General features: G+C 42.1%; 1 protein-coding gene across 6 annotated transcripts in view; it reads left to right on the plus strand.

Annotated features, from left to right (window-relative positions):
• The window catches only part of LOC122796606 (ubiquitin thioesterase otulin-like), a 1,420,501-nt gene that overhangs the window by 709,097 nt on the left and 684,612 nt on the right, over positions 1–26,792 (plus strand). For all 6 annotated transcript variants that reach the window (XM_044065214.1, XM_044065210.1, XM_044065212.1 and 3 more), the window contains one exon: positions 26,295–26,492. In XM_044065214.1, the coding sequence (XP_043921149.1) occupies positions 26,295–26,492 (198 nt within the window). The remainder of the gene's footprint in view (positions 1–26,294; positions 26,493–26,792) is intronic.

The following is a 26,792-nucleotide window of genomic DNA, read 5'->3' on the forward strand; positions in this document are numbered from 1 at the left end:
GAAGCTAGATCTTTGTAAAGGTAAGGAGCAAATTATATAGAAATAAATGAAAGTTGTGGGAACGACACATGCAGAATAATGTTCAAGAAGAGTGAAGTTTAAGAGAAGGCAGGAATTGTGCAATATATGTGATGTTCTAATGTATAGTAGTTGTAAAGAAAGAAAATGTATGTGCAATGTACAATGCATTAAAAAAAAGCATTATGGATTGTTTTCTTTTAAATATGTGTGCCTGTGTCTTAAGTGATAATTTAATAAAAGTTTAAAAAAAGTCTTTTGACTTTTACCTTTCATCCCCATACACCCCTATGGATAACACTTCAGGTAAAACTACCCCAAGTCATAGTTGTGGAATTTTCATCAGTATTTTGTAGTAATTATCAAATAAAGAAAGAGGATACCAAGATTTTGTTGTGTCTTTCGGCTTTTCCCAGTTAGGGGTCGCCACAGTATTATAGGATACCAAGATTTTAATTTACGGTTTTCCTTTTTTTCCCCATAAAACACTTGAACAGAGCAACACAGACTTCCTCTTCCTGCAAACCAATTTCAAACTTACTCATTCATCACAGTCTGAAAACTGTTCAACATTTTGGTAACTGTTGCAGTAGCCTAAGCTATTTGGGTTATATGTTTTCCCAGGATATGACCACTGGCCAGATTTTAAAGTTTTAGGGCACCTTCCTTGCAAAGCCTGTGAAGTTTTATTTTTGACTGTCATTTTTGCTGAAGGGAGTTTTACTTCAGTTATGCTTTTGTGAAAAATTGTGTTGCAATCTGTTACTATTATTTTATATGTTTTTGTGTAGAATAAGTGGGATATTGTGTTTTTGGGGACTGTCACATAGAGTTTTACCTCTGAGCATTTGTTTTTTCTGTCTTAGGGTTTACTGACTTGCTCAGGTACTGTGTTCTCTTGTGAAGCTTCTTTCTCACCTTGAGCTAGGAGCAATTGTTGGTTTTCATGGTTTTTGCTTCTCCCATCTACAAGAAGTAAAATATTACCAGTTAACATTCAGGCCAGTAAAGGTAAAAAAAAAAAAAAAGAGAGAAAAAAGTCATGAGCATTTAAAAGTCATGTAGCTGTAACACTAGTATGTCCTTAAGGGGTCTTTGCATTTATCTCATGGGCCTCTACTACAGGAGGTTTAAGGTATTACTCAATGAAGACTACAGCTTGGCTGAATCTTTCTTGCAGTTGCCACTAAAAAATCATATATGTGTAAATGGAAACGATTTTCAAGTTGGTGCCACTGTTAAGAACCAGGACCCTTTCAAGGCATGATTGCCTGTGGTTCTAGATTATATGTGCGAAATATCTTACTCGTCTCTCAGGATTAAACTTTTGGCCATTTCTGCTCAACTGTCCATAGAACCCCCTACCCCACCCTGCCCCATTTACATGTCCTCAATTCAAGCAGTTCTAGAAATGATTTTACATATCTGACTGCTTAGAAAAACATTGCTGCTCTTTGGGATCTTTACTTTGTCCTAGAAGAGTTGACACTTCATCCATCTGAACTAACTCATCAAACTAACTTGATGTTCTTAACATGGAAAATTGTAATATTTGGAAAAGGGTAGTTTCAGAGGCAGAAACTTTATCCACTGTCCATACTTTTACAAAGCATTACAAACTGGATTTGTTTTCCAGGTCCAGAGCAGGCTTTACTAGGATCATTCTCCAGGATCTCCTGGATGCTTGAATTCTTTCTTCCTCCCTAGTTATTCCTAAATTATGGTAATTACCCAAATTACTTAGGCTACTGCAGCAGCAATTTAAATGTTGAACATAATGCAGTTGTGTAAGTAAACTTAGCATACCAGTCGATGTTCTTAATAACACTGTTGCAGTAGCCTTCTCCCAGCCCCATTACAGGGTCTTTTAGATTTTTTGCCTAGGTGCCTGCCTTCTTGGAGTAAGAAAGCACTGAAGCTTTAGGTGCCCAAACTGTCTTTTTATGTGGTTTTGCTCAACTTAATGACTGTTTGGGTGCATGGAAGGTGCTCTAAAGCTATAAAGGCTGGACATATGTTCTTCGTGTTTCACTGTTACAGACATCACTCTTGGGTTATCTGCCAGCACGTAGCCCTCAGTCGGCCCGAATACCAGAGACTTAGTATTTCTGCATTGGTTGCTGTTGCTCCAGGACTGATGTCAGGTTGTCAGGGGTATAAAAACAGGCAGCCAACACCATTACATCAGTCTTTCTTGCCAAGGAGCCTGAAGCAGAAGCAGTTCGCAAGTGCCGGTCGGCCGCTGCCTGAGTTTTGTTTACGAATTGAATCATTCTGAAGTCTTCTAAAGCTAAGTACCCCATTGGGGATACTTTTTTCTTGATTTAACTTATGTCAGAAAAAGTTAATAATTGTCTTGCCTGTGGAAAGCAAATACAACACCGAGATTTTCATTCTTACTGCGTCACCTGTCTAGGCCCAGACCACGATGTACCGCGCTGTCAGTTTTGTGCCTTGTTCAATGCCCGAACCATTAGTTGTCGGGCCCTTATTGTAGCTAAATACTTTCGGTCTCGATCTCCGTATTCCGAAATGACTTTGGTAAGCTATCTGACTACAGATTTTCCAAAAAAAAACATAAGGAAAAAGACTGCACAGGTTCAAACCTGCCGACGATGCTTCCATTAAGCTAGTCGCCAGTTCGCGGGTACGCAGGTGCTTTCGCAGCCCCTGATGCCCGCTTCATTGGATTTACAGGCCTCTACCGAGACCCATTCGGAGTCCGGTATGCCGTGAGACTCTTCGACTGTGGAACTGATGGATGTCTCTACCTTGGATGGGTCCGGGGCCTCTGAGCAGGTACCGGCTTCTGAGGAACTTTTTCGCACTACTGATGTTCGATACAAACCGACTACTTCAGTTCTGTCTAAAACTACCGAGTTTCTAAGGTTGAGTACGAGCTATGCCTAGAAAACCGATGACCAAAGCACATGCAGCTCCCTTGCCACAAAATAAAATGCTTAGCATGGCAGAAGACCTTATTATGCTGATTAGGGGAAGTCAGCCTTCCCCTGCTAAGAGAAAAAGAGACCAGTCCCCAGCAGCTTCAATAGACCAAGAGTCCGATGACTCTGAGGTTTCTGATTATGAAGACATGCCCTTATTTGCTTATGAGGATTCTGATGCAGAGGAATCCATTCCCTCTGCCTCTCCTCCAGAGGATTTTTCTTTTGGTGAAACCTTACATACTTTAAGAGAGCATTTCCACTGGGAATACCAAGATAATCCTCAGTCCAAAAAGAAACTCTGAGAATTTTTAGACTTGCCACAACACAGGCCTTTAGCAATACCACCAGTCATGGAAGTTGTTGATGTCTTTATGGAATCTAGTCTTACTCCTGATACTTTACCCCCTGTCGCAAGGAAACCCAACAGGTACTACAGAGTATCTGACTCTCGCAAATTTCTTTTCAAAAATCCTACTGTTGACCCAAAGATAATTTCCCAGGGTCCCAAGGGTATCAAGGTAACTACAGCTAAAAATACCACCCCTTCGGACAGGGATTCCAGAGCTTTGGACAGATGGGGTAAGAAAGTATATACCTCTGCATCTCTTGCCATTAGGGCTTTGAATTGTCAGTTTCACATGCTGAAGTACCAACAACATATTATGGAACTTACTAAGCAAAAAATAGCTACCTTTACAGACTGTGCAGAAAATAAAGAATTGCAAGAGCTTATGCATTCTGCAAACCAAGTCAGCAAGCATACATTGCAGTGTGGCTTTAACGCCCTAGAAGTATCTTGCAAGGAAGCAGTCACTGGTTCTGTACTGAAAAGGCATGCTTGGCTTAAGGAGCAAACCTTGCCAAATCATGTCAAATCCAAGTTACTAGACTCTCCTTTGAATAAGGTCAAACTGTTTGGCACCATAGCAGAAGAGGTTCTTAAATGATGGAAGAAAAAGCTAAATCTATGCAGACAGTCAAGGAATTCCTGCAATTACAGCCTCCTAGATTAAGTAGGCATCGTCCCTCAAAACATTGGTCTTTTCCAGCCCCCTTAAGGCCATCTCAAACTAGACCCAGGGGAAACAGACCACCCAGACGACAGTCTCAGGGTATGCAGAGATCTAAGCACTGGAGTGCCTCCACCTCTAAAGCAGATAGGGAGTGCTAAACCACCCCCTTTCGGAAAAAATTCCAATGACTGCTCAACTCCACTCCCCTCCTCTGCCCAACTGCTTGTGCCCCTAGGGGGAAAACTTGCCCTTCGTGTAGAAAAACTGGATTCCCATCACCAAAGACCGATGGGTCCTCAACATTGTATCCCAGGGGTACAAATTTTACTTCCACTCACTGCTAACCCCAAAAGGATTCCCAGACCTCCCTCTAAACCAGTGGGCAGAGGCTCAAAACTAAGTCCAATCCCTGCTCTCTATAAAGGCAATTCAAACTGTTCCTGCGGAACATACAGGTCAAGGATTCTATTCCAGACTTTTCCTGGTAGCCAGAAAAGAGGGCATTTGGCACCCAGTCCTGGATCTTTCCATTCTTAACACCTTCTTGGTGGTAGCAAAATTTAAAATGCTCACCCTGCAGCAGCTTCTACCTATGCGGATGCCTGGTTAGTCACCCTAGACTTAAAAGAAGCCTATCTGCCCATCCCTATAAGGGAGTCATGCAGAAAATATCTACACTTCAGGGTAGGAGCTACGCATTATCAGTTCTCTGCACTTCCTTCTGGCTTACCCACAGCTCCCAGAGTATTCACAAAATGCCTGGCTCTAGCCATTGCTTACTGCAGACAGAGAAATATTCAAATTTACCCATACTTGGGCGATTGCCTGATTCAGGCAGACAGTCAGGAAATGCTGTTGCAGCACCTGACATTTGTAAAAAACCTAACCTCCCTGGGGTACACCATCAATGAAAATAAATCAAAACTAGTCTCCAGTCAAAAGATTGTATTCCTGGGAGCAAGCTTGGACACAGCATCCCAGATGGCATTCCTCACTCCAGAAAAACTATCCTATCTGACAGGGTATTTTACTCAAATGGCCACTAGAACCCAGCTATCCGCAAGGAAAATCCTGCGAACCCTAGGGTTCATGGCCTCATGCATTCTACTAATTCCATATGCCAGACTGTATATGAGGAAACTTCAATGGTACTTAAAAAGTCTTTGGTGCCAACATTCTCAGGACCTGGAAACTGTCATTCCCATAATACCCTGTGTAAGGACACAGTTCCTTTGGTGGGCAGCAGCATGCAACCTCAACAATGGACTGCCCTTTACCCAACCCCACGTCACCCAGACCTTAACCACAGACGCATCAGACTATGCCTGGGTGACACACACAGACTGCAGGTGCATTCACGGCCACTGGAGCCCAAATCAAATGCATCTGCACATCAACCAGAAAGCGATGCTAGCTGTGCAACATGCTCTGACAGCTTTCAGATCCCTTCTCTCTCCAGGGCACCTGCTAATAAAAATAGACATCATCACAATTATGTGGTACATCAACAAGCAGGGGCGAACCCACTCCTACCCACTCTGCAGGCTAGGCGTGACCCTGTGGAACACGGCCTTGGACATGCAGGTTCACCTGAAATCCCAATTCCTGCCAGGCAGACAAAACTCACTGGCAGACGATTTAAGCAGAAATTTCCTAGACCACACGAGTGACAACTAGAGCCCAGAACCTTCTGATTCAGAAATGGGGGACCCCAGAGGTAGAGCTCTTTGCCTCCCCCTGCAATCACCAGCTTATCAGATTCTGCACCAGAACACCTCACAGCAAGGCCTGGAAAGTGAATGCCCTATCCTTCCAGTGGGTAAATCTCTCATAGGTTCATAGGAGGGTACCAGGCTATCGGCCCTAAGGCCTATATAAGCCTAGCCAAAAATGTACCCTGGCTTTCACCACCCAAGAAAATTATTTTCCTATGCCCCTGTCGAGCAGAGCCACAGAAGTGGTCCCCAGGGTGAATTTCCTATCTCCCATCCAATCATCAAGATTTTTCTTGAAGAGTGCTAATGAGGAGCTCTATTTGACATAGATAGGTAGTCTGTTCCAGAGTATGGGAAGTCTCTGGGATAGGAATCTATCTGTGTTAGCCTGTACTTCAGAGAAGTAGATACCAAACAGGAGAGGACCCAGGACTGAACCCTGTGGTACTCCACTTGTCACTGGTCTGAAGTCGGATTTGGAGTCTGCTACTTTCACAGTGTGGGTTCTGTCAGTGAGCCAGTTGGCAACCCATCTTGTGACATAGGGATTTATACCTAGTTTAGTGAGCTTATCTGTAATTTCAGAGTGGGGGATGGTGTTGAAAGCCTTGGCGAGATCTAGATAAGCTGTGTGAAACACCTTACCCTCATCTGTGGCTTTGGTGACTGCTTCAAAGAAGTCAGTCAGGTTTAGGAGACATGATCTGCCTTTTACAAATCCGAACTGGGTAGGGTCCAGAGTTTGGAGATTGCCAATGTCTTTGTTTATGAGTTCTATGATGATACATTCCATGGCCTTGCAGACCAGGCTCGTCAGGCTAATGGGGCGATAGTTCCTGGGTCCATCGTGGTTCCCACTTTGTAGAGTGGGATAACCATTGCGGTGCGCCATTCAGTGGGCACAAAGCCTGAGGTGAGGCTATGACTGAACATGGTACTTCCAAGAAGGGTGCCAGTTCATTCTGTAGTTCGTGTAGAACGCAGCCTGGGATATTGTCAGATCCCATGGATGCTGTGTTCTTGGCTTTGGAAAGTGTTTTTTTTACCTGTGCAGCCGTGATTACAGGAACGTTGCATTCTTCCGGTATAGAGATGGGCCCTATAGGAGGTGAGAGGGGGGTAAAGTTAGCACTGAACCGGTCTGCCAGGATGTTGGCAATATCAGTTGGTTCTGTATATTTAGTGCCATTGTGCTGTAACTCAGAGCAGATCTGAGTGTTGCCATTGAGATTCTTGACATAGCTATAGAATGCTTTGTGGTTGTCTTTAGAGTCAGTGGCAATTTTGTTTTCGTAACTAGCTTTGGAGGATTTTATGAGGGATCTCAGCTTCTTACTGAGGTTGACCAGGGCGTTCCTCCAGTTATGGGATTTTATTCTTTTTTGCAACAGTTTTTTTCTTCTGTTGTAGAGTTTGTTTATGGCAGAGGACCACCAGATCGGCTTCCTTTTTTTGGAGAATAGCATCTTGGTTCTGTTAGGGATAGCTTGATACATGCACTCATGTAAGTGCTTAGCAAGTGCATTTGTGTAGGATTCAGCAGTCGTAACTCTATTGACCTCTGGTGTGGTGTTGCCCATGTTGGTAATGACCAAGTCTAGGATATTACTACCCCTGGTGGGGGTGTGAATAAGTTGATCCAAGGTGTTGGAATTTATGAATTCCAGAAAACATTGAGCAAAAGAGTTGGTACATGAGTTGTTTTCCCAGTTAATGGTGGGGTAGTTGAAATCGCCCATTATTAGGGTGTTAGGTTGTACCCTAATACTTTTCAGTGTATGAAGAAATGAGGAGTGGGAATCCTGGGGCAAGGTGAGGGGCCTGTAGCAAGCTACAATTTGGGTTGCGGTCTTGCCCAGAGTTAGTTGCACTTGGATAATCTCGGATGCATTATGCTGTTCAGCTAGCCTGGAGGTGTGAATATCCTTAATGAATATGGACACGCCTCCACCTTTAGTGCTTTGTTCTGGGTTAGGTGGCCAAAAGGTGTGGTATGAATTATAGCCTGGTAATGCAGGGGTGCTCTCTGGAGCTCTGAACCAGGACTCTGTCGCTGCACAGATGTCGATGTTCTCCATTTTAAGAAGTGCCTCGAGTGAGTGCATTTTGAGGTTTAGACTTCTAGCATTGAGTAGCATTACCCTCAGATTTTGTGTGGTTGTATCTGTTAAGGTGGTGAATTTGTCATTTGAACCTTGCCTAAAAAAGGCACTATAGGGGTGGCAAGAGCCTTAGCCAGTATCTGGAATCCCAAGGGCGACAGGTGCACGCCATCTCTGGCAAAGCATCGTGGTCTGTCGATCATGTCATCCCAGGCAGACAAATACTGGATCCCCTTAGAATGACACCAGAAGCTTAGCCAATTGTTGAAGTCAATCATTTTGTCCTTGTACTGTGGCATCATTCTGGGTGATGGCAGGATGCTACTCAGGGCCAAGGTCATACCTGCCTAGGCTACAAGATCGGAGAGCTCCTCCATGTCTCTTTTCATGTAGTCCAGGGAGGTACATCTCAGGTCATTCACACCAACCTGGACAATGACAGTGTCATATTTGTACTTGTGGAGTGACCTGAGTGCGTGCGTTATGTGGGACATATCAATCTATGCCTTTCCCCCTCTGCCCCTCCTCTCAAGTGTATTACTCAAGGTAAGACAGGACAGACCAAGAACAATTCTGATTGCCCTGGACTGGCCACACCAACACTGGTACCCACTCGTGCAAAGCTTGTCACCGGTGCCACCCTGGCACCTACACCAGAACCCAACCCTGCTGTCTCAGCAGGGGGGACAGATCTTGCATCCGCAACTGCAAACCATCGATCTTGCAGCCTGGCTTATTCCTTGAATTCTCCCCCAGCAACCAGCCTAAGCAAGCAGGTGCTGGAAGTCATCCTTGAAGCCAGAAGACCCAGTACAAGGAAATCCTATGCTGATAAGTGGAAAAGTTACTGCACCTGGGTTCGGTTTAAAGGAGAGGACACAGCCCTGCCCTCACTGCCTCTAATCCTAGATTACTTCGCAGATCTACTCCACAGAGGTTTATCCTTCTCCTCCATTAAGATCCATGCCTCTGCCATTTCGGCTCATTGCAAAACTGAGCCACCTCTCTTCTCTCACCCTCTTATCAAATAGTTCCTGAAAGGGGCAAATAACTTAAGGCCGCCAAGGAGAGCACCCACCTCTGCTTGGGACCTTAGCTTTGTACTGGAAAAGCTCACACTACCCCCTTTTGAGCCTGCAGCATCAGCAGAGCTAAAATTCCTCTCTTAGAAAACAGCCTTGCTTCTGGCCATCACTTCAGCTAGAAGAGTGCCTGAGCTACAAGCACTTATGGCTGTGGAACCCTTCATTATTTTCCATGCTGACAGGGTTTCCCTCAGGACTAGCCCTTCCTTTATGCCTAAAGTGGTGTCCAGTGTGGCTCTCAATCAATCCATCCACTTGCCTACCTTCTTCCCTAATCCTCAAAATAAAGGGGACAGGATCCTGCACTCCTTGGACGTGTACAGACAGCTCAGATTCTACCTTGATAAGACTAAGCCCTTTAGAAAATCTGATCAGTTACTAGTCAGCTTTGCGACAGGGGCAGAGGGCAAGGCCATTTCAAAGCTAACAGTTTACAAATGGATAGCACATTGCATCCATTTCTGCTACAAGCACCATGGGAAACCAACCCCTCAGGGGGTCGGAACGCACTCCACTAGGGCAACTTCTACCTCTACAGCATTCCTCAGGGGAGTACCTACCAGGGATATCCTGGAAGCTGCTACCTGGAGTTCTGTTCACACCTTCACTAAGCATTACCGCCTGCCTATCTTTTCCAAATCCCGGGCAGGTTTTGCAACAGCAGTCCTGCAAGGCATTCTAGCCAGTCCTAACTCTTCGTGACTGCCTCCACCCTTCTTCAGCTTTGAGAATCTACCCAAGTGTGATGACTGCAATAGTGAAACACGAAGAACATAGTACAGTTGTGTACATTTACCGTAAATGTAGATGTTCGAGTGTATTCACTGCTGCAGTCCTGGTTTCCCTTCCTCCAGCCCCCTGGTCTCTCTCTGTCTCTGTCTCTCTCTAAACTCTCTATGCCTTTTACTACCCTCCCCCCTTTTCAGGGGTGTTGGTATTGGTATTTACTTTTTCTGCTGGTGTTTTCCCCCACCATAACTTAGCTCCCTATTAGGGGGTCTCCTGACATTTGGGACAAGAAAAACTGATGTAATGGCATTGGCTGCCTGTTTTTATACCCCTGACAACCTGACGTCAGTCCTGGAGTGACAGCAACCGACGCAGAAATACTAAGTCTGCGGTATTCGGGCCGACTGAGGGCTACCTTTAGGCAGATAACCCAAGTGTGATGACTGCAACAGTGACTACACTTGAACATCTACATTTATGGTAAGTGTACACAACTGTACTTTGTCATTGTAAGCAAGGATATATTTCAAGTAGCTTAAGCTACTGCAGTCATGATGTCTAAGAACATCTACTGTTATGGTGAGATTACTTACACATCTGTACTTTTCTGATGTTCTTTGTGTTTCACTGTTGCATTCATCACATTTGGGGTTATCTGCTCAAAGTAGCCGTCAGTCGGCCTGATTATCAAAGTCTTGGGTCCTGCGTCTGTTGCTGTCTCATCTTCCATGATGTCAGGGGTATGAAGCATGCAGCAAACGCCATTACATCAGTCTTTCTTGCCGTGCAGTGCCCAAAGCAAAAGCAGTTCGCAAGTGCCAGTCGGCCGACTCCTGAAATTTTTGTTTTCGAGTTTCAGATCCGAAGTCTTCAAGTAAGCTAAGTACCTTGTTGGGGAACCTTTTTCTTGCTGTTAACTGATGTCAGTAAAAGTTAATTGTATTTCTTGTGGAAAGCAAATACCTCATAAAGATTTTCATTCGTACTGCATTCCTTGCTTAGGCCCAGACCACAACGTACCTCGCTGTTGGTTTTGTGTCTTATTCAAACCTCGTACTATTCGTCGTCGGTTCATTTACCCATCTAAATATGTTGGTACTCAGTTCAGTTATCCAGAAATGACTTCAGTAAGCCACCTGACTACCGACATTCCGAAAAAACGCAAAGATAAAGACAGAGACAGACTGCATAGGTCCAAAGCTGCCGACGACGCTTCTCCTAAGCTATTCGCTAGTTCGCCAGTACTCAGTGAGGCATTTTCGCAGCCCCGATACCCACGACTTCAGGTTCGCAGGCTTCTACTGAGACCCATTCGGAGTCCGGTATGCTGCGAGATGCTTCTTCAACTGTGGAACCTGCTGATGTCTCTGCCTTGGATTGGTCTGGAACCGCTGTGCAGGCATGGGCTTCTGAGGGTGTATTCAGGCTTACTGACTTGCATAGTAAACTGACACCATCTTCTTCTTCAAGGCCTAAAACTTGATCCATGCCTAGAAAACCAACTCCCAGACCGCATGGTCAGGCCCCTATGCCTAAGAAAACAAATAAGAATGGCTGAAGACCTTATTACTTTAATCAGGAGAAGCCACCCTTCCCCCTCTAAGAGACCTAGGACTGGTTTTCCTTCTGATTCTTCTGATCAGGATTCTGAAATTTCTGTTTTCTCTGATGACCAGGATTTGCCCTTATCTACCTATGAGGATTCTGATGCAGAGGACTCCATTTCCTCTGCTTCCCCTCCAGAGGATTTCTCTTTTGGTGAAACCTTGCATACTCTTAGGTCGCATTTTCGTTGGGAAAGCCAGGATTACTCTGACTCCAAAAAGAGGCTTAGAGAATTCTTACTCCTGGCTCAACACAGGCCTTTAGCTATCCCTCCTGTACTGGACATTGTAGATGATGCCTTCTCGGAATCTAGCCTGGGCCCTGACTCTTTACCTCCTGCTCCCAGAAAACCTGATCGGTATTACAGGGTACCTGACTCTCACATGTTCCTCTTTAAAAATCCTACTGCGAATCCTGAGACCATTTCACAGGGACCCAAGGGCATTAAGGCTACTACTGCCAAAAATCCTACCTCCTCTGATAGAGATTCCAGGGAGCTGGATAGATCGGGTAAGAAGATATACACTTCTTCAGCCTTGGCCATTAGGGCCTTAAACTGCCAGTTTCATATGTTAAAGTATCAGCAGCATATTATTGGATTGCTTAAACAGAAAATGATGTTGATTCCTGACTGTTCTGAAAATAAAGATTTACAGGATTTAATGCATTCTGCTGAACAAGTTGGAAAACATACTTTGCATTGTGGTTTTGATTCATTAGAGGCATCTTGCAAGGCTGCTGTCACTGGGTCTGTATTTAGAAGGCATGCTTGGCTTAAGAAGCAATCTTTACCAGATCATGTTAAAGCTAAATTACTGGATGCTTCCTTAAACCAAGACCGCCTGTTTGGCAACAAAGCAGAAGTACTTAAAAAGATGGAGGAAAAAGCTAAATCTATGCAAACTGTTAAAGATTTCTTACAGGTACAGCCTCCCAGATTTAATAGGCATTGGCCCTCTAAGAATTGGTCCTTTCCTGCCTCTTCCAGGCCTTCTCAGTCCAAACCCAGAACTAGCAGAACACCCAGGCTTCAGTCCCAAGGTACTCACATGCCTAAGCAGTGGGGGGCTCCCACTTCCAAAGCAGGGAGTAGTAAGACTCCCCCCTATGGTAAACTGTCTTAATGACTTAACTTTAAACCTTCCAAGCCCTGCTCAACTGACTGTTCCTTTAGGGGGAAGGATTGTCCTGCATGCAAAAAATTGGGAACTCATTACCCAGGACAAACAAGTTTTAAATATAGTTTCCCAAGAATACAGATTCTACTTCCACTCCTTACCAACCCCAAACGGTTGGCCAGACCTACCCCCAAATCAGTGGGCAGAGGCTCAAAAGCAAGTCCTCTCTCTTTTAAGCATCAAGGCTATTCAACCTTTCCCAGAAGAACAATGGGGGCAAGGTTTCTACTCAAGAATTTTCCTGGTACCCAGAAAAGACGATTCCTGGCGTCCTATCTTGGACCTGTCTATCCTAAACACGTTTTTGGTAATCCCAAAATTCAAGATGCTAACTCTTCATCAGCTGCTTCCTATGCTAGGAAAAGATGCATGGATGGTAACACTCGATTTAAAGGAAGCATACCTGCACATCCCAATCAGGGAATCTTGCAGAAGATACCTATGCTTCAAAGCAGGCTACAATCACTACCAGTTCTCTACACTGCCCTTTGGCTTTTCTACTGCGCCTAGGGTATTCACAAAGTGCCTAGCTCCAGTCATTGCATTTTGCAGGCAAAGAAATACATACCTGGATGATTGTCTAATTCAGGCAGAAAGCCAGATCATACTATTAAATCATCTGGCATTTGTAAAGAAATTGGTAACGTGTCTGGGTACACCATAAACAAAAAGAAATCACATCTTGTACCCTGCCAACAAATTGTATTCCTGGGAGCAAGCTTGAATACAACTTCCCAGATGGCCTACCTCACGCCAGAGAAACAAATTCAATTGACAGTCTACTTCAAACTACTGGCCACAAAGATCCACCTATCTGCAAGGAAAATACTGCAAGCCCTGGGGTTCATGGCCTCTTGCATTCTACTAATTCCATATGCAAGACTGCATATGAGGAAACTACAATGGTATCTAAAAGCCTATGATGTCAACATTATCAGGATCTAGAATCAATGATTCCTATCATACCTTGTCTACAGATAGTTCCTTTGGTGGGCAGAGGCCTGCCACCAAAACAAGGGACTGCCATTCACTCTACCCCCTGCCACCCAAACAACAGACGCATCAGACTATGCATAGGGGGCTCACTTGGTAGGGCAATACATTCAAGGCAAATGGAATCCATGTCAAATGCACCTGCTTATCAATCAAAAATAAATGTTAGCTGTCCAGAATGCTCTGACAGCCTTCAAGGACCACATTCTTCCAGGACAATTATTGGTAAAGACGGACAACACCACTGTTATGTAGTACATAAACAAGCAGGGGGGAACCCACTCATACCCTCTCTGCAGACTAGCCATGTGTCTGTGGAACACAGCCTTGAGTTACCAAGTGCACCTACAGGCTCAATTCCTGCCAGGAAAGCTAAATACACTGGCAGACGACCTAAGCAGAAATCTCATGGACCCACATGAGTGGAAACTGGAACCAAAGATATTCAACATGTTGAGAAACAAATGGGGTGCCCAGAGATAGGCCTGTTTGCCTCCCCCCAGAATTACCAGTTGGACAAATTCTGCACAAGGACTCCCCACAAACTAGCTTGGAAAGTGGATGCCCTGTCCTGCACCTGGGAAAACCTGTCAGTTTATGCCTTTCCCCCTCTGCCCCTCCTCTCCAAGGTACTACTAAAGATCAAACAGGACAAACCAAGGACAATACTGATTGCACCAGATGGGCCATGCCAACACTGGTACCCCCTCTTGTGCACCATGGCACCTGCCTCAGACCCCTGCCCTGCTGTCCCAGCAGGAGGGCTAGATTCTGCACCCACAACTTCAAACCCTGTACCTGCCATCCTGGCTAATTACCTGATCTTTCCTTTACCATCCCTCAGTAAGCAGGTGATGGATGTCATTCTGGAGGCAAGGAGGCCTAGTACTAGAAAATCCTATGCTGGAAAATGGAAAAAGATTCTGTTCCTGGAGCCAAACTCAGGGGATGGGCACAGCAGTGCACAATTTACCCCATATTCTTCAATACTTAACTGAGATGCTTCACAAGGGCCTTTTCTTTTCCTCCATCAAAATTCATGCCTCAGCCATTTCAGCTCATTACAATACAGAACCACCCCTCTTCTCTCATCCACTGCTGAAGCAATTCGTCAGAGGGGCCAAAAACTTAAGAACACCCAGGAGAGCCCCTACTCCAACCTGGGACCTTAACTTTGTATTGGAAAAGCTCACTCTACCTCCCTTTGAGCCAGCTGCAAATGCAGAGTTGAAATTCCTTTCTTGGAAAACAGCCTTCCTTCTAGCCATCACTTCAGCAAGAAGGGTACCTGAATTACAGGCCCTCATGGCAGTGGAGCCTTTCATCATCTTTCATGCTGACAGGGTGTCCCTTAGGACCAATCCTTCCTTCATGCCCAAGGTGGTATCCAGTGTGGCCATTAATCAGTCCATTCATTTGCCAACCTTCATTTATAATCCACAGAACAAAGGGGAACGAATAATGCACTCCTTGGACATGCACAGACAACATAGATTTTACTTGGACAGGACTAAGCCTCTCAGGAAATCTGAACAGCTGCTGGTTGCATTTGCTGCAGGGGCAGAGGGGAAAGCCATTTCAAAGCAAACCATTTCTAAGTGGATATTCCATTGCATTCTTTTCTGCAATAAGCATCATGGAAAACCTATCCCACAGGGGATAAGACCACATTCAACCAGGGCTGCATCTACCTCTACAGCCTTTCTCAGAGGAGTCCCTACCAGAGATATCCTAGAAGCTGCTACCTGGAGTTCTGTACATACCTTCACCAAGCATTACCACTTGCCAATGTTTTTCTAAATCCAGAGCTGGATTTGCCACTGCAGTCTTGTAGGGCCTTATAGCTGGTCCTAATGCTATCTAATTACCTCCTCCCATCCTTAGCTTTTGGAATTTACCCAAATGTGATGACTGCAACAGTGAAACACGAAGAACATAGTACAGTTGTGTACACTTACCATAAATGTAGATGTTTGAGTGTATTCACTGTTGCAGTCCTGGTTACCCTCCCTCCAACCCCCTGACCTTTATTGTCTATACCTCTGTTCTTGTTTACTGTGCTTAAAGCTTTTTGGTGTATTTGCTTTTTTTGTTGGAGGTGTAACCTTGTATATAATTGCTTCCCATTATGGGGGCACCTGACATCTGGGGTCGGCTGCATGCTTTATACCCCTGACTACCTGACGTCATTGAAGATGAGACAGCAACCGACGCAGGACCCAAGACTTTGATAATCAGGTCGACTGAGGGCTACTGCAAGCAGATAACCCCAAATGTGATGACTGCAAAAGTGAATACACTCGAACATCTACATTTATGTTAAGTGTACACAACTGTACTTTCTTCTGACAATGTCTTCTACAATTTATAGCCAAGACCATCACATCCAGGAACACTCTTCTTCCTACTTAAATGAATAATGTTTTCCAGTTCTTTCAAAGAAATAGATTGCAGTAATTTACTGGAAAATCTTTAGTGCATGCAAGTGTGATATGAAAGAAAGACCTGGCAACTTACTTCTTTTTCCCCATTTCCCTTGTAAACTCTTTGGATAGCAGTGGCTGTCCGTGGGGTCACTCAAGGAGTGTGGTGTAACTCGTGAGAGAAAGAGACTGGGTGGGGGGAAGGAAAGCATAGAGACCTGCCATTGAACATACCAAATCTTGTTGTCCATGGATAAGAATTAAAACATAATCTGCACAATTTACAATCTCTTATTGCCCATTCACTTTTGCAACCTGTCTGGTCAAAAACTCCCTCTAGATCTCTTGGCTATTCTAGCAACCCTGCATGTGCCACAAAACCAAGTCCCCAATTTTCAACTATCATGTTAAATAGGTTGTGTTCTATATGTAATGAAATGTCAGCATTATCTTCCAAAAAAAAATGGGGTAATCACACAATAGAGTAGAAAAATCTCTATCACTTTTATGTCATTCCCACTCTTATTTCACTCTAGACTTTAACTTATTTCACCTTAGAAGCTTTTCATCATGTAGCCCATTCAGTGTAAAATTGTCTCATTTTAATATGATTTATTTATTTAAATTTGTTGACCGGGAGTGTCCGACTGGACGTAGGTCCATTTTCAGCGGAGGCCCGGGGAGAAAAGCTCCACAGTTAAAATAAACAGACAGTATATACATTGGATTACATAGTGATTAACAATTTACATAGCAATTACTTACAACATATTTCCAGATGAAGAACATAGTACATCAGTAGACAACTAGAATCTTTATCTGTGAAGTACATACCAGACATTAACAAATGTTACAAGAAGAAGCAGTTTGTGCTGTATAATAAGTACTGGCTTATGAGCATCTGAGCTTGCAAGGTAGTTAGTGGAGTGGAAAGAAAGGTAGTGGTTGGATGGGGTGGATGATATTAGAGTGGGAGTTGCAAGGGCATAGCCAGCATGTTTTTAATTGCGCTTTTAGTAAAGTTTTGAAGTGGGTGTATGATGGTATGGAGGTAATTGTGGGTGGGAGTGAGTTCCATAATTTGGCTATGGCGCAAGAGAATAGTGCTTCACCAGCAGAGTTATTGGCCTTAGTGATCTGCAAGTGATTTTTGCTGCTGGATCTTAGTGGTCTGGTGGTGCGATAGGGTTGGAGTAGATTCTGGATTATGATTTATGATAAATAAATAAATAAATACTGCTACCCTATCAAAGACTTCATTATTAAAACTTGTTGCTAGTGGAAGTTTCTTCCATTTAGATTGATATGAATGCACTGTTAGTAAATATAGCAGTTTAAATTGAACTGCAAAATAAAAATGATAGCGGTCTGCCACATTCAAGTCTCCCATATATTTAGATAAGAATACATTTATCCAAAGAAGCATGCTCCTTTTCACCATCCCTGGATGAAATCTATCATCTCATTCTTGACCATCTTCAAAAAAGTTCAAAAGCTCATTTAATAGAACAATTGAAAAACTTATCAGGGGATACTGAGGAAAGTAAAAGACCTCTGTCCCCTCTCATGCATTTTTAGGATTACCATTTTCCATCTTCTAAGAACATTGTATAGCCTTTTTTAATTCCTCATAAGACTTATCATCCAAGTCTTCAATCATAGTACCCAATCAGACTTCCAGTATTTAATATATAAAGTGTTTCACAAGTAATCATACTATCTTCTCAAACTGGTGATGGCTCAAAATTAATGGAACTGGCCCTTGTTTTGGTTTTACTGACATTATATTGCAAAAGGTCTCTAAGTCATGTAAACATTGAAAAAGGTAAGGTATACTCTCAACAGGCTGAGGTGTACAAATCAACATATCAGCAAAAAGTGGAAACTATACTTTTCAACCTGAGCCAGTGGTGTAGTGGGATAAAGCTCTAACTGCAGGCCAGATGACCTGAGGTTTGACCAGCAGCTCAGGTGTCTGATGGTCCAGGCAGGAAGGATGTGGTGTACCCATCCCTTTTGAGATATAGGTGTGGCTGGCAAAGCTGGTGATGGTAGCCCCCTTCGGCATATGCGTGAGGTTGCATGTGTGAACAGCGGGACAAATGTGGCCCTTGCATTGATGCAGATGCTTACACCACCACCAGGGATAGGTTAAGACAAAAAAAAGTAAAACATTTCTTTGCCAGGCTGCTAGTGAGAGCACAAATCACTTTCATTGCTGCCCGGATTATGGCTTCAGCAGACAGTGCAATATTTGATGATCGAAGGGAGGCATTATGGTGGTGGGGGGGGTGTACAAAATGATATTTAAAAAAAAAAATACTTCCTCCTCCTTATCTCTAGTCTTATTAACCATGCAATACAGAATGCTTAATGGTTGCTCTCCAGAGTTCCAAGTAATGATCAAAGGAGATGATAATGGACATCCCTGTCTAGGCCATCTAGATAAGGAAAATGACATTGACAGGCCGCCATGAATTTTCACCATTTCTGTAGATCATGTGTAAATTACTCTGAAAAAGTCAGCTGATTCCTGCTTAAAGTCAAATGTCAGCAGAACCTTCATTATGTAATACTTCTCTATCTTGTTAAAATCCTTTTCTGCGTCTGAAGTTAGTCACCAGCAGCTTCTGCTCCCCTTTGATCTTTTTCCTTACTGTTCCATTTTTCAGTATATTGTCAAAAGTATGTCTGTCACCACTAAACCTAACATGATCATTCTCTACCATTTGGGGTATCCAGCATGTCAAGCATTCTGCAGGTGTAGACAACAACGTGCAGTTATCACTTAGCATCAAGGTGAAAAAAAGCAGACTGGGCCCTTTACTCTCTTTAGGTATAACTGATACAATTACCCTCTTCAAAAAAGGGTTAATGCCTTTATTTAACATTAATTTAAACAATTTAACCAGACATATGACTAACCCTTCTTTACTTACTATCCTTACCACAGTTCAGACACCATTACTTATGGGTGTCTTCCTTACAGACACATAACTAATCTATTGTTATTTACTCTCTCTGTTTCAGCTGAGATCCCATCATTATCTGGTATCATCACTGCATCTGGTCTCTTCAGGTACCTCCTCAGCTGTAACGGAACTGACTACAATATCTCCCTGTTTGTTGTCACTTTTGGTAAATTCATCTCCTTGAAATGATCTTGTATCGTTTCCTCATATTCTCCCAATATATTCTGTGCTGTATAAGATGTTCTGTAGTTATGGCAGAACATTTCTACTATGGTTACTGATCCCTACTCATAACATTGTAATAATGTTGTCATAGGTCTTCTGTTCTTGTGGATCTGCATTGCTGCAGTCTTATTGCTAGGGCCCTGAGGAATTATAAAAATGCTCATCTATGAAACTTATATTTATTGCCCAGTAGTGATTCATTTCCGTGATTTAATTTATCAGTAAACTCCTAAGTCCTCTTCTCAGACACAAAATCTGTTTGGAGTTGCACTAATTCTGCCCACTTTATTCTTAAATTTTTTTCCCTTTTTTCACAATTGATCATTGTTCCCTTTAAGCTCTTTCCAAAGTTCCACTTGACAATACTTCCCATCTGTGACATATCTAGCTTATTATGTAACACTGTTTTTAATCACACTGCACAAGCATCTCCTTATTTTTTTTTCGGGTAAGCAGTAGGAAACCCTCCAGTGCTTCTCTATTTTTTTTTCTCTTCCAAACAGCCCAAATAACATTCTATGGGGACATAAGAAGAAGATGGGCATGCACTAATTTAACCATAAAATTATGGTTTGTAATAAAAATGTTATCTAAGATCCAGATTTAAAACTTCTACAATAATAGGTGCACTTTGTACCATCTTGCACAGCAGTCACTACATCTACGAAACCCATAACCCTATTATAGACATCTACATAATAACCTAGCCTAGGAATCCTAGACAGCTTCACTGTAACCCACATTCTAACATGGAGGACTGAATTCCATTTTCCATAAATATCACCAGGCATTCTGCAAACCTCAGTATCCCTTTACCTCTCAACTTCTTAACACAAGATCTGTGGACAAAGCCTTAAACAATGTGGGGACAAAGGCCCCAAAATAGGGGCATATCTTAAATATTGCTCTTATAGACTCAGAAAGTTGTTAGTGTAACATGATTTGTGTTGGCATGTATTTTCTGAATGTTATGAAGTATGGAACACAAATACATGTCATTATTTAGTGATTTCAATCCTTAGTGATTTCCCAGAAAACCACACATTTTACTTGGAACAAACCAAAAATATGAAGCAAAAATCTTGACAGTCTGCTAAAATCTGAACAGTTGATAATTATGATTCTCATGCTCCCTTGATCATTTTTCAAAATCTTGTTGAGTACTAGTGGGCAAGCATGGGCAGTTAATAACATCACATCCTTAAATCCACCTGCTCCTATAAAAAAAAGACATTTCTGCTAAGGCTCAATAACCTCTCACTAAGGCCTTGTGCTCTTGCTCATCCATGTACGGTTCCTCCTGTAATAATTCTATCCCTAGTTTTAAGTGTCTTAAGTAGCTCGACGCAGTATTTTTCTTACAGAGGTTAGTTAGTCCATTAACATTTCAAGTAACAGTACTCAGCCTTTCTTAAGAGCAACTCATCTACCCTTCTTTCTTCACCCTCTTTGTACATGTTTAATCTGCACCTGTATAACAGAAATAGTTTAACAAATGCCTCCATAATAAACAAAACAACTCCACTGAACATTTGTAAAACTAGCAAACAGAAAGAAATAACAAATATCAGCCTTGTATTAATATAATCATAACTACAAGAAAAATTAACTTTACCCAGCTAAGCAGACAAGATTTTGTTACACAGTTATCTGCTTGTAATCAAAATTGCTAGGTGTCATTTAAATCTCCTAAAAGGAGTACACATCCTCATAATTACTTCTCCCGCCTCTGGTCACCCATAATTACATCTCAAAAGTGGTCCTTCATTCACTACATTAAATAACCTATGTTGTCATCATTTGAAACATTTTGCACTGACAACAGTTATATCATTTTTATGACTTGTCGTACAACATCAAGCTGTATCCCATCCACTGTAATAATGGCTGCAATCCAGGTATTTGCACACTAATCCAGTCCTGTCACATGATATCACACTCCTTCTTGATGTGGTATTGCAGTAAAAGAGCATTGGTTAGAAGCTATTAATTAAAGAAACACCATTATGCTTTGTGTATCATAACCAAAATGTCATATGCATCATTCATATAATGCCCAAAACAAAATTAATTTTTTTATGTATGTTGTGGCATCTAACAGTCATTTTTCATACTTTGTGTGGCATAGTCAGCACAAAGGCTTAAGACTATGAGCTGGTAATAAGATGCTTCCTGTAGTCCAGAATTCAGTTCCTTCAGTCACTGTTTGTTTACTGTGTAGACCTGAGCAAGCCACTTAAGCAGATTGTGCTCTGAGGCAATTTGGAAATTAGGTTAGACTCCTGGACTGAGTAGCTGGTTACTCCCTATGATCCTGTATAGGCAATCAGTGTATTGTCCAACACAACAGTTAATCAACCTACATGGCGTTCAACAACCTTTGATAACTGCTGCTTCTGCAGCATTCTTTCAAGAATATAAGAAAAAGGGACTTGCATGAATGATTGCTTCATGGCTTTATATCTTGGTGCACCAACACTTTAATAATCTTCTTCACCTCATCTGGCACCTGCAGCACCTTACTTCCTTTGCAAAACCTCTTCTAGGCATTTGACATACTGTTCTGTTATAGCCTTCAAAGGTTCCCGAGAGTTAGTAAAGTCTTGTACTCATAGAAAAGTACACCATAAACAGTAAAGAATGCAACAACATAAGGTCAGTTTCCCTAGTCAACATTCCCTTACATGCATAAAGAACATTGCCTGCATTTTCCTTGTTTGTATGCAGTAATCATAATAAAAAACAACTAGTTAATGTACATCTTGCCATGTCACCACAAGAAAGTCTGCATGCATTCTTTAATGTTGTAAGTCTTAAAATTAAACAAAACGTATCTGTCACAGCCAGTTGCCGACTTCTACAAGGCATAAACACACTGTAAACCCAAAGATGCCTTTAGCTGGCTCTTATGCAAACCAACTCAGAATGCCATCTTTTGTTAAGTAAAGTAACATAGTCCAAACCTTCCTCCTCTTTTGGTACACTGATTACTCAATTTTTTCTGGCAACCTGTGTCTTCTTGTTCTGTTTGCGTCTCTCAGCTGCTCTAGTTCCATCAGAACTGAAATGTAGTTATCCTCTAAGTCAACGTTTTCTTACTGTAGCTGCTCTGAAGTTATCGTACGTAATTTTGATGTCTCCGTTATCATGCCCATCATGCTGAAATATATGTAGTTGTCCGCTTTTGCGCACACTCACTCAACTGAAGACATCAACTGCTCCTATGGAGCTCTTTGTGTATCCTCAGTGTGTCTTCCTAACATGAACTTTGAACATTGACCAGAGCCTTATCATCATCCACCATGTGGTCTGCCACTGTACTTGACTTGATCGGCTTACTCACTGATGAAATTACCTTTTATTGACTTCTTCCCTGATTTCATCATAAGAAAAATGCAGTTTAAAACACCAAGCAGTGACTAGATTTTAACATGAATAAACAACCATTGTTCATATTTCTTTATAGTAGTTTAGTCTCATTATTTTTATTGATATTATTATTGTTGTTTGTTCGTTTATTTTATTTATTTATCCTTTATTGACTGGGTTAGTCCCACTATGCTAGTAGCCTCTTTTCAGGGGAAACCTTAGGTGGTATTTATACTACTAGGGGAAATCAGGGTATCAGGGAACTTTCCCGTACTACTTGGAGCTGTTAGATGGCATCAGAGGGCTTCTACAGTACTAGGGAAGAGGGGAGGCTTGAGTGAAGCAGCAGCATGGAGAAGGAGGAGAGAAAAGCTATGGAGAGTTTGGAGGTGGAAAGTAGTAATTTGGAGAAAAATTTGTTTTGGATGCTACAAATGAGCAGCGTTTAGCTGTCTCCATGGAGAAGGAAGTAAAGCGAGTCTGTTGCAGTGGTGTAGATAACAGAACTGGTGTCAGGAGGGTTTGCAGATGATGATCTGTTAAAAATAATCAAGCAGTATGATCCAAGTGTCAGTTCTGCTGATTTATGGGGTGAGATGGCAGATAAAATTTTTGAAAGTGCTGAGGATGGTAATGTGGAAAAGGAACCAGGTGATGTAGCAGAAGAGAATGCAGCAGTTAAAACTTGTGCAGCAGCGACAGAAAGTAAAAGAGGAAAAACAGCAACAAACTGAGAAGGTGTTTGGTTGTGTGGCAGCAGTAACAGCAGGCAAGAAAGGGAAGCAGCAACAATCTGTAAGAAAAACTGATTTTTTTAAAATAGGAGAAAACCATCTGTGAGAATAACAACAAACATGACACTATAATAGATATGTATAGGACATTTGTTAGTTGTTCTGGGTTTTAAAGCTCAAGAAATTCAGTCTTTTGTATATATTAGGACAGATTTTTTGTGACTAAACATTTGAAACTGATGGACTGATGATAACATTTCTGGAAATGTGTAACAAAAATGACATTTATCCATGGAACAATTTTGTTTTCTGGTAGTAATTTAAATGTAAAAAAAAAGTCATTTTCAGTTTAGAACTGATGAACTGGAAGAAAACAATGTTAAAAAATGCATGCAGGGTCTGTGTGAAACTGTTACTGTTGTGAAACTTATGGAATGGTGGCTGGAGGTTGGAAGTGTTTTGAAAACAAAAATAAACATGGTGAAATGCTTGCAAGTGTTATTTTGTGGCTGGTCATACAGGGACATTAAGATATACTGGACAGCATAAATTGTTTTTCTTTTACGGGAATTGTTTTTCTTTAATTAATGATTGTAACAAGATGTAGTGTCACTTGTGTAGGAAGAAAGGACATACAGCAAGAAGGTGTGTACCTGAATGAAGGTTGTGTTTAAAAAAAAAAAAAAAAGGTAGTTCTGGGTGCGCAGCTCATTTTAATGGATTGATACTATCCTCCTTCTCTGAAGAATAATACAGTTGAGTGAGGCACTCTCACATTAAGTATAATAAATCTTTGAGTAAAATAGTACAGCAGCAGTCAAACAACATACCCTCTTTCCTCTGGGTATTTCTGTATATGTTGTATATAGTTCATAGGAGGTTACTAGGCTAACTGCCCCAGGGCCCTTACAAGCCTAGCTAAGTTCAGCCTGTATTCACAAGGGTGTCTGGTTCAAGCAAACTCTAATATCAGCACCTGTTCTCCCTGTCCTAGAGGGACACAAGTTGAACCCCTGTGTGAATTTACGGTTACCCATCTAATTGTCCAAATTGCGTTTAAATAGGGCCAAAAAGGGGATTTGTTTAAAATGTATAGGAACCTTGTTCCAATCCGTCTCTCCAGTAAATTCTGTTGATATCACAAAGCAGATTGTCTTTTGAGCGAGTGACCCATGTGCCAATTGACTTGCGAATGTGCAGCATTTCCATTAAAGCTGGGTCAGAGATTGCTCTACAAGCAAGGCACAGGTCGCCTCTGAGCAATCTGTACAACACAGAATAAAGTGACAATGATTTCAGTCTGTCTGCATAAGACAGATCTTGAAGACCCTGAATTTTCTTTGTAAGGAACCTCTGTGGTCTCCCCAATTGCTGCAGATGTTTTGAAAGGAACATTCCAAAGGGAGTGTTGTACTCTATTATTGGCCTGATTAGGGAAGAGTACAGGGAGGTTATAACCTGTTTTTTTTCTGGAGGCAATGCCCTTACTTATGAGATGGGCAATATAAAATGCCCTTCTTACCACTGTGGAGACATGATGGAAGTTAAGGTTGCTGTCAACCTGTGTGCCTAGATCTCTCACTGCTGATTGTGTTGTTAGGGTATTGCTGTTGAAGTGGTAGTTTGCTGGACCATCACCCTTGCCGAAGGGAATGATAATGCATTTTTTTGCAATAAGTTTAAAACCATGACTCTGGCACCAGTAATTAGTCTTTTTAAGACTTTCTTGCAGGATATTGACATTGCTGGGGGTTTCAGTGATCACTCCCAGTTTGCAGTCATTAGCAAACTTTGTCAGCTACACTCCTTTATTTTTAGTAGATTCCGAACAGTAGGGGTCCTAGAACTGATTCCCTGTGAAACACCGCTGATTACAGATTTGCTGCAGGAGGTGGAGTCCCCTATGTTGACCATATGAGTTCTTTCAGTGAGCCAGTTTGCAATCCACTTGACAGTATATAGTTTTATACCCAGCTGTGTGGGTTTATCAATGATGCCTGAGTGGGGGATTGTGTCAGAGGCCATATGCACAGATTTGCCCTTGTCTATGGCTTTGGTGACTGTTTCGAAGAAGTCCACCCAGTTAAACAGGCATGATCTCCCCTTGACAAAGCCAAACTGGGTGAGGTTGAGCATTTGGAGATTTCCTATATCTTTGTTAACAAGGTCCATGGTGATTCATTCCATGGCCTTGCAGGTAAGGCTTGTCAGGCTAATAGGTCTGTAGTTCCTGAGGTCCGTGAATGCACCCTTTTGTGCAAAGGGATGATGGTAGCTGTTTTCCATTCTGCTGGGACGAAGCCAGTACTTAGGCTGTGATTGAAAAAGCTATTAACTGTGATGCTGCAGACACAGAGGTCACAGGATAGCTGCCGCAGTCAGATTTTTTTCTTTTGTTTGACTTAGTCCATCATTCTCAGTTCTTCTGAGCAACAGAAACCAATATTTGTGTTTGGCTTTGATGGTAAAAGTCTGACATTAGCACAAATGTTAGAGTGAGCCAAGGGAAATAAATGCTTAACAGCATGGCTACCGCTGGGCAATTTTGTAGAAACTGGTTTGTGCAGGGCTGCAGTAAGAAGCATTGGCACTTGATTACAAAAGGTTCCTCTGGTTCGATTCATGGCTAGGGGCACTTCTAGGTAGAGACTATGTCCTCTCTGTATCCATGTGTGATTTCTCTGAGTGCTGTTATTTTTTCCTATCCTGCAAAAAATAAAAATTTAATTGTCATTCAGTAAGTTGCCCATAGTTGTGTATGTAGTGTGGGAGTGAGTATGTCCGTTCTGCAATAGGCCAATGCCTGGTACGGAATGAGTTTTAATGCCTTGTGCTTATCAGCTGCTGGGATAAGCTCCAGCATCCCTGTGAGCCTCTAAAGGATAAAGCAGGTTACTGGAGGATTGATGAACAGAGATGGATAGAGAAAATAATTGAAACTCATTTTTATCACTGCTGTAATTTCCTCTGTGTCAGAAGTCAGTGAGTAACTTGCTTAGCTTTGCTTTCTTTACACTGACACAAAAAGCTGCATCCTTTTGTAAATGAGGTACACAGTTTATTTTAATTAAATGTGGATGAAGGTAACCCTTTCTATTCAATCAGGTGCCAAGTATGATGAATGTTGTAATAAGACCACTAATGTCAAGCTTTACTAGAACAGTTATTTCTCTGTTTATTTCTAGAAATGTTTGTAACAGAGCAGCAATGATGGAAAAGTACAAGACTCCTATGGGTATTGGACAAAGTAACAACTCTAAAAAGAATGGTGCTCAGCAAGACAGGTCTTCCATTCCAGGTGCTGCTAGCAGTGGAAAACAGAACCAAGATAACAAGAGTTCCAAAAATATTGCTAAAAGACTTAAACTAGAGGGCAGTGATGAGTGAGTACCCTTTTGCTTACCTAATAAATTTTCATTTCACTTCATTTTATTTAAAGAGACCTTCCACAAACTTATAAAGTTCAGTTTTTATAGTTTCACGTAAGCCTGGTCTGTTTTTTCTTTTCTTCTGGAGTTTGGTGTCCAGTACACTCCATATTTTAGCCATCTCAGACTGACATAAATCTTTAGAGGGAAAGGTAATGAATCTTGAATGTTATGTTCATAAGTAATACTCCACATACTGTTTAGACCAAACTTTTATTTTAGCAGTGTCAGATATTCATCTTTGATTTCATAACA

Source organism: Protopterus annectens, chromosome 3.part0 (assembly GCF_019279795.1).
Source record: "Protopterus annectens isolate FY-2018-M chromosome 3.part0, PAN1.0, whole genome shotgun sequence".
Taxonomy (NCBI): domain Eukaryota; kingdom Metazoa; phylum Chordata; order Ceratodontiformes; family Protopteridae; genus Protopterus; species Protopterus annectens.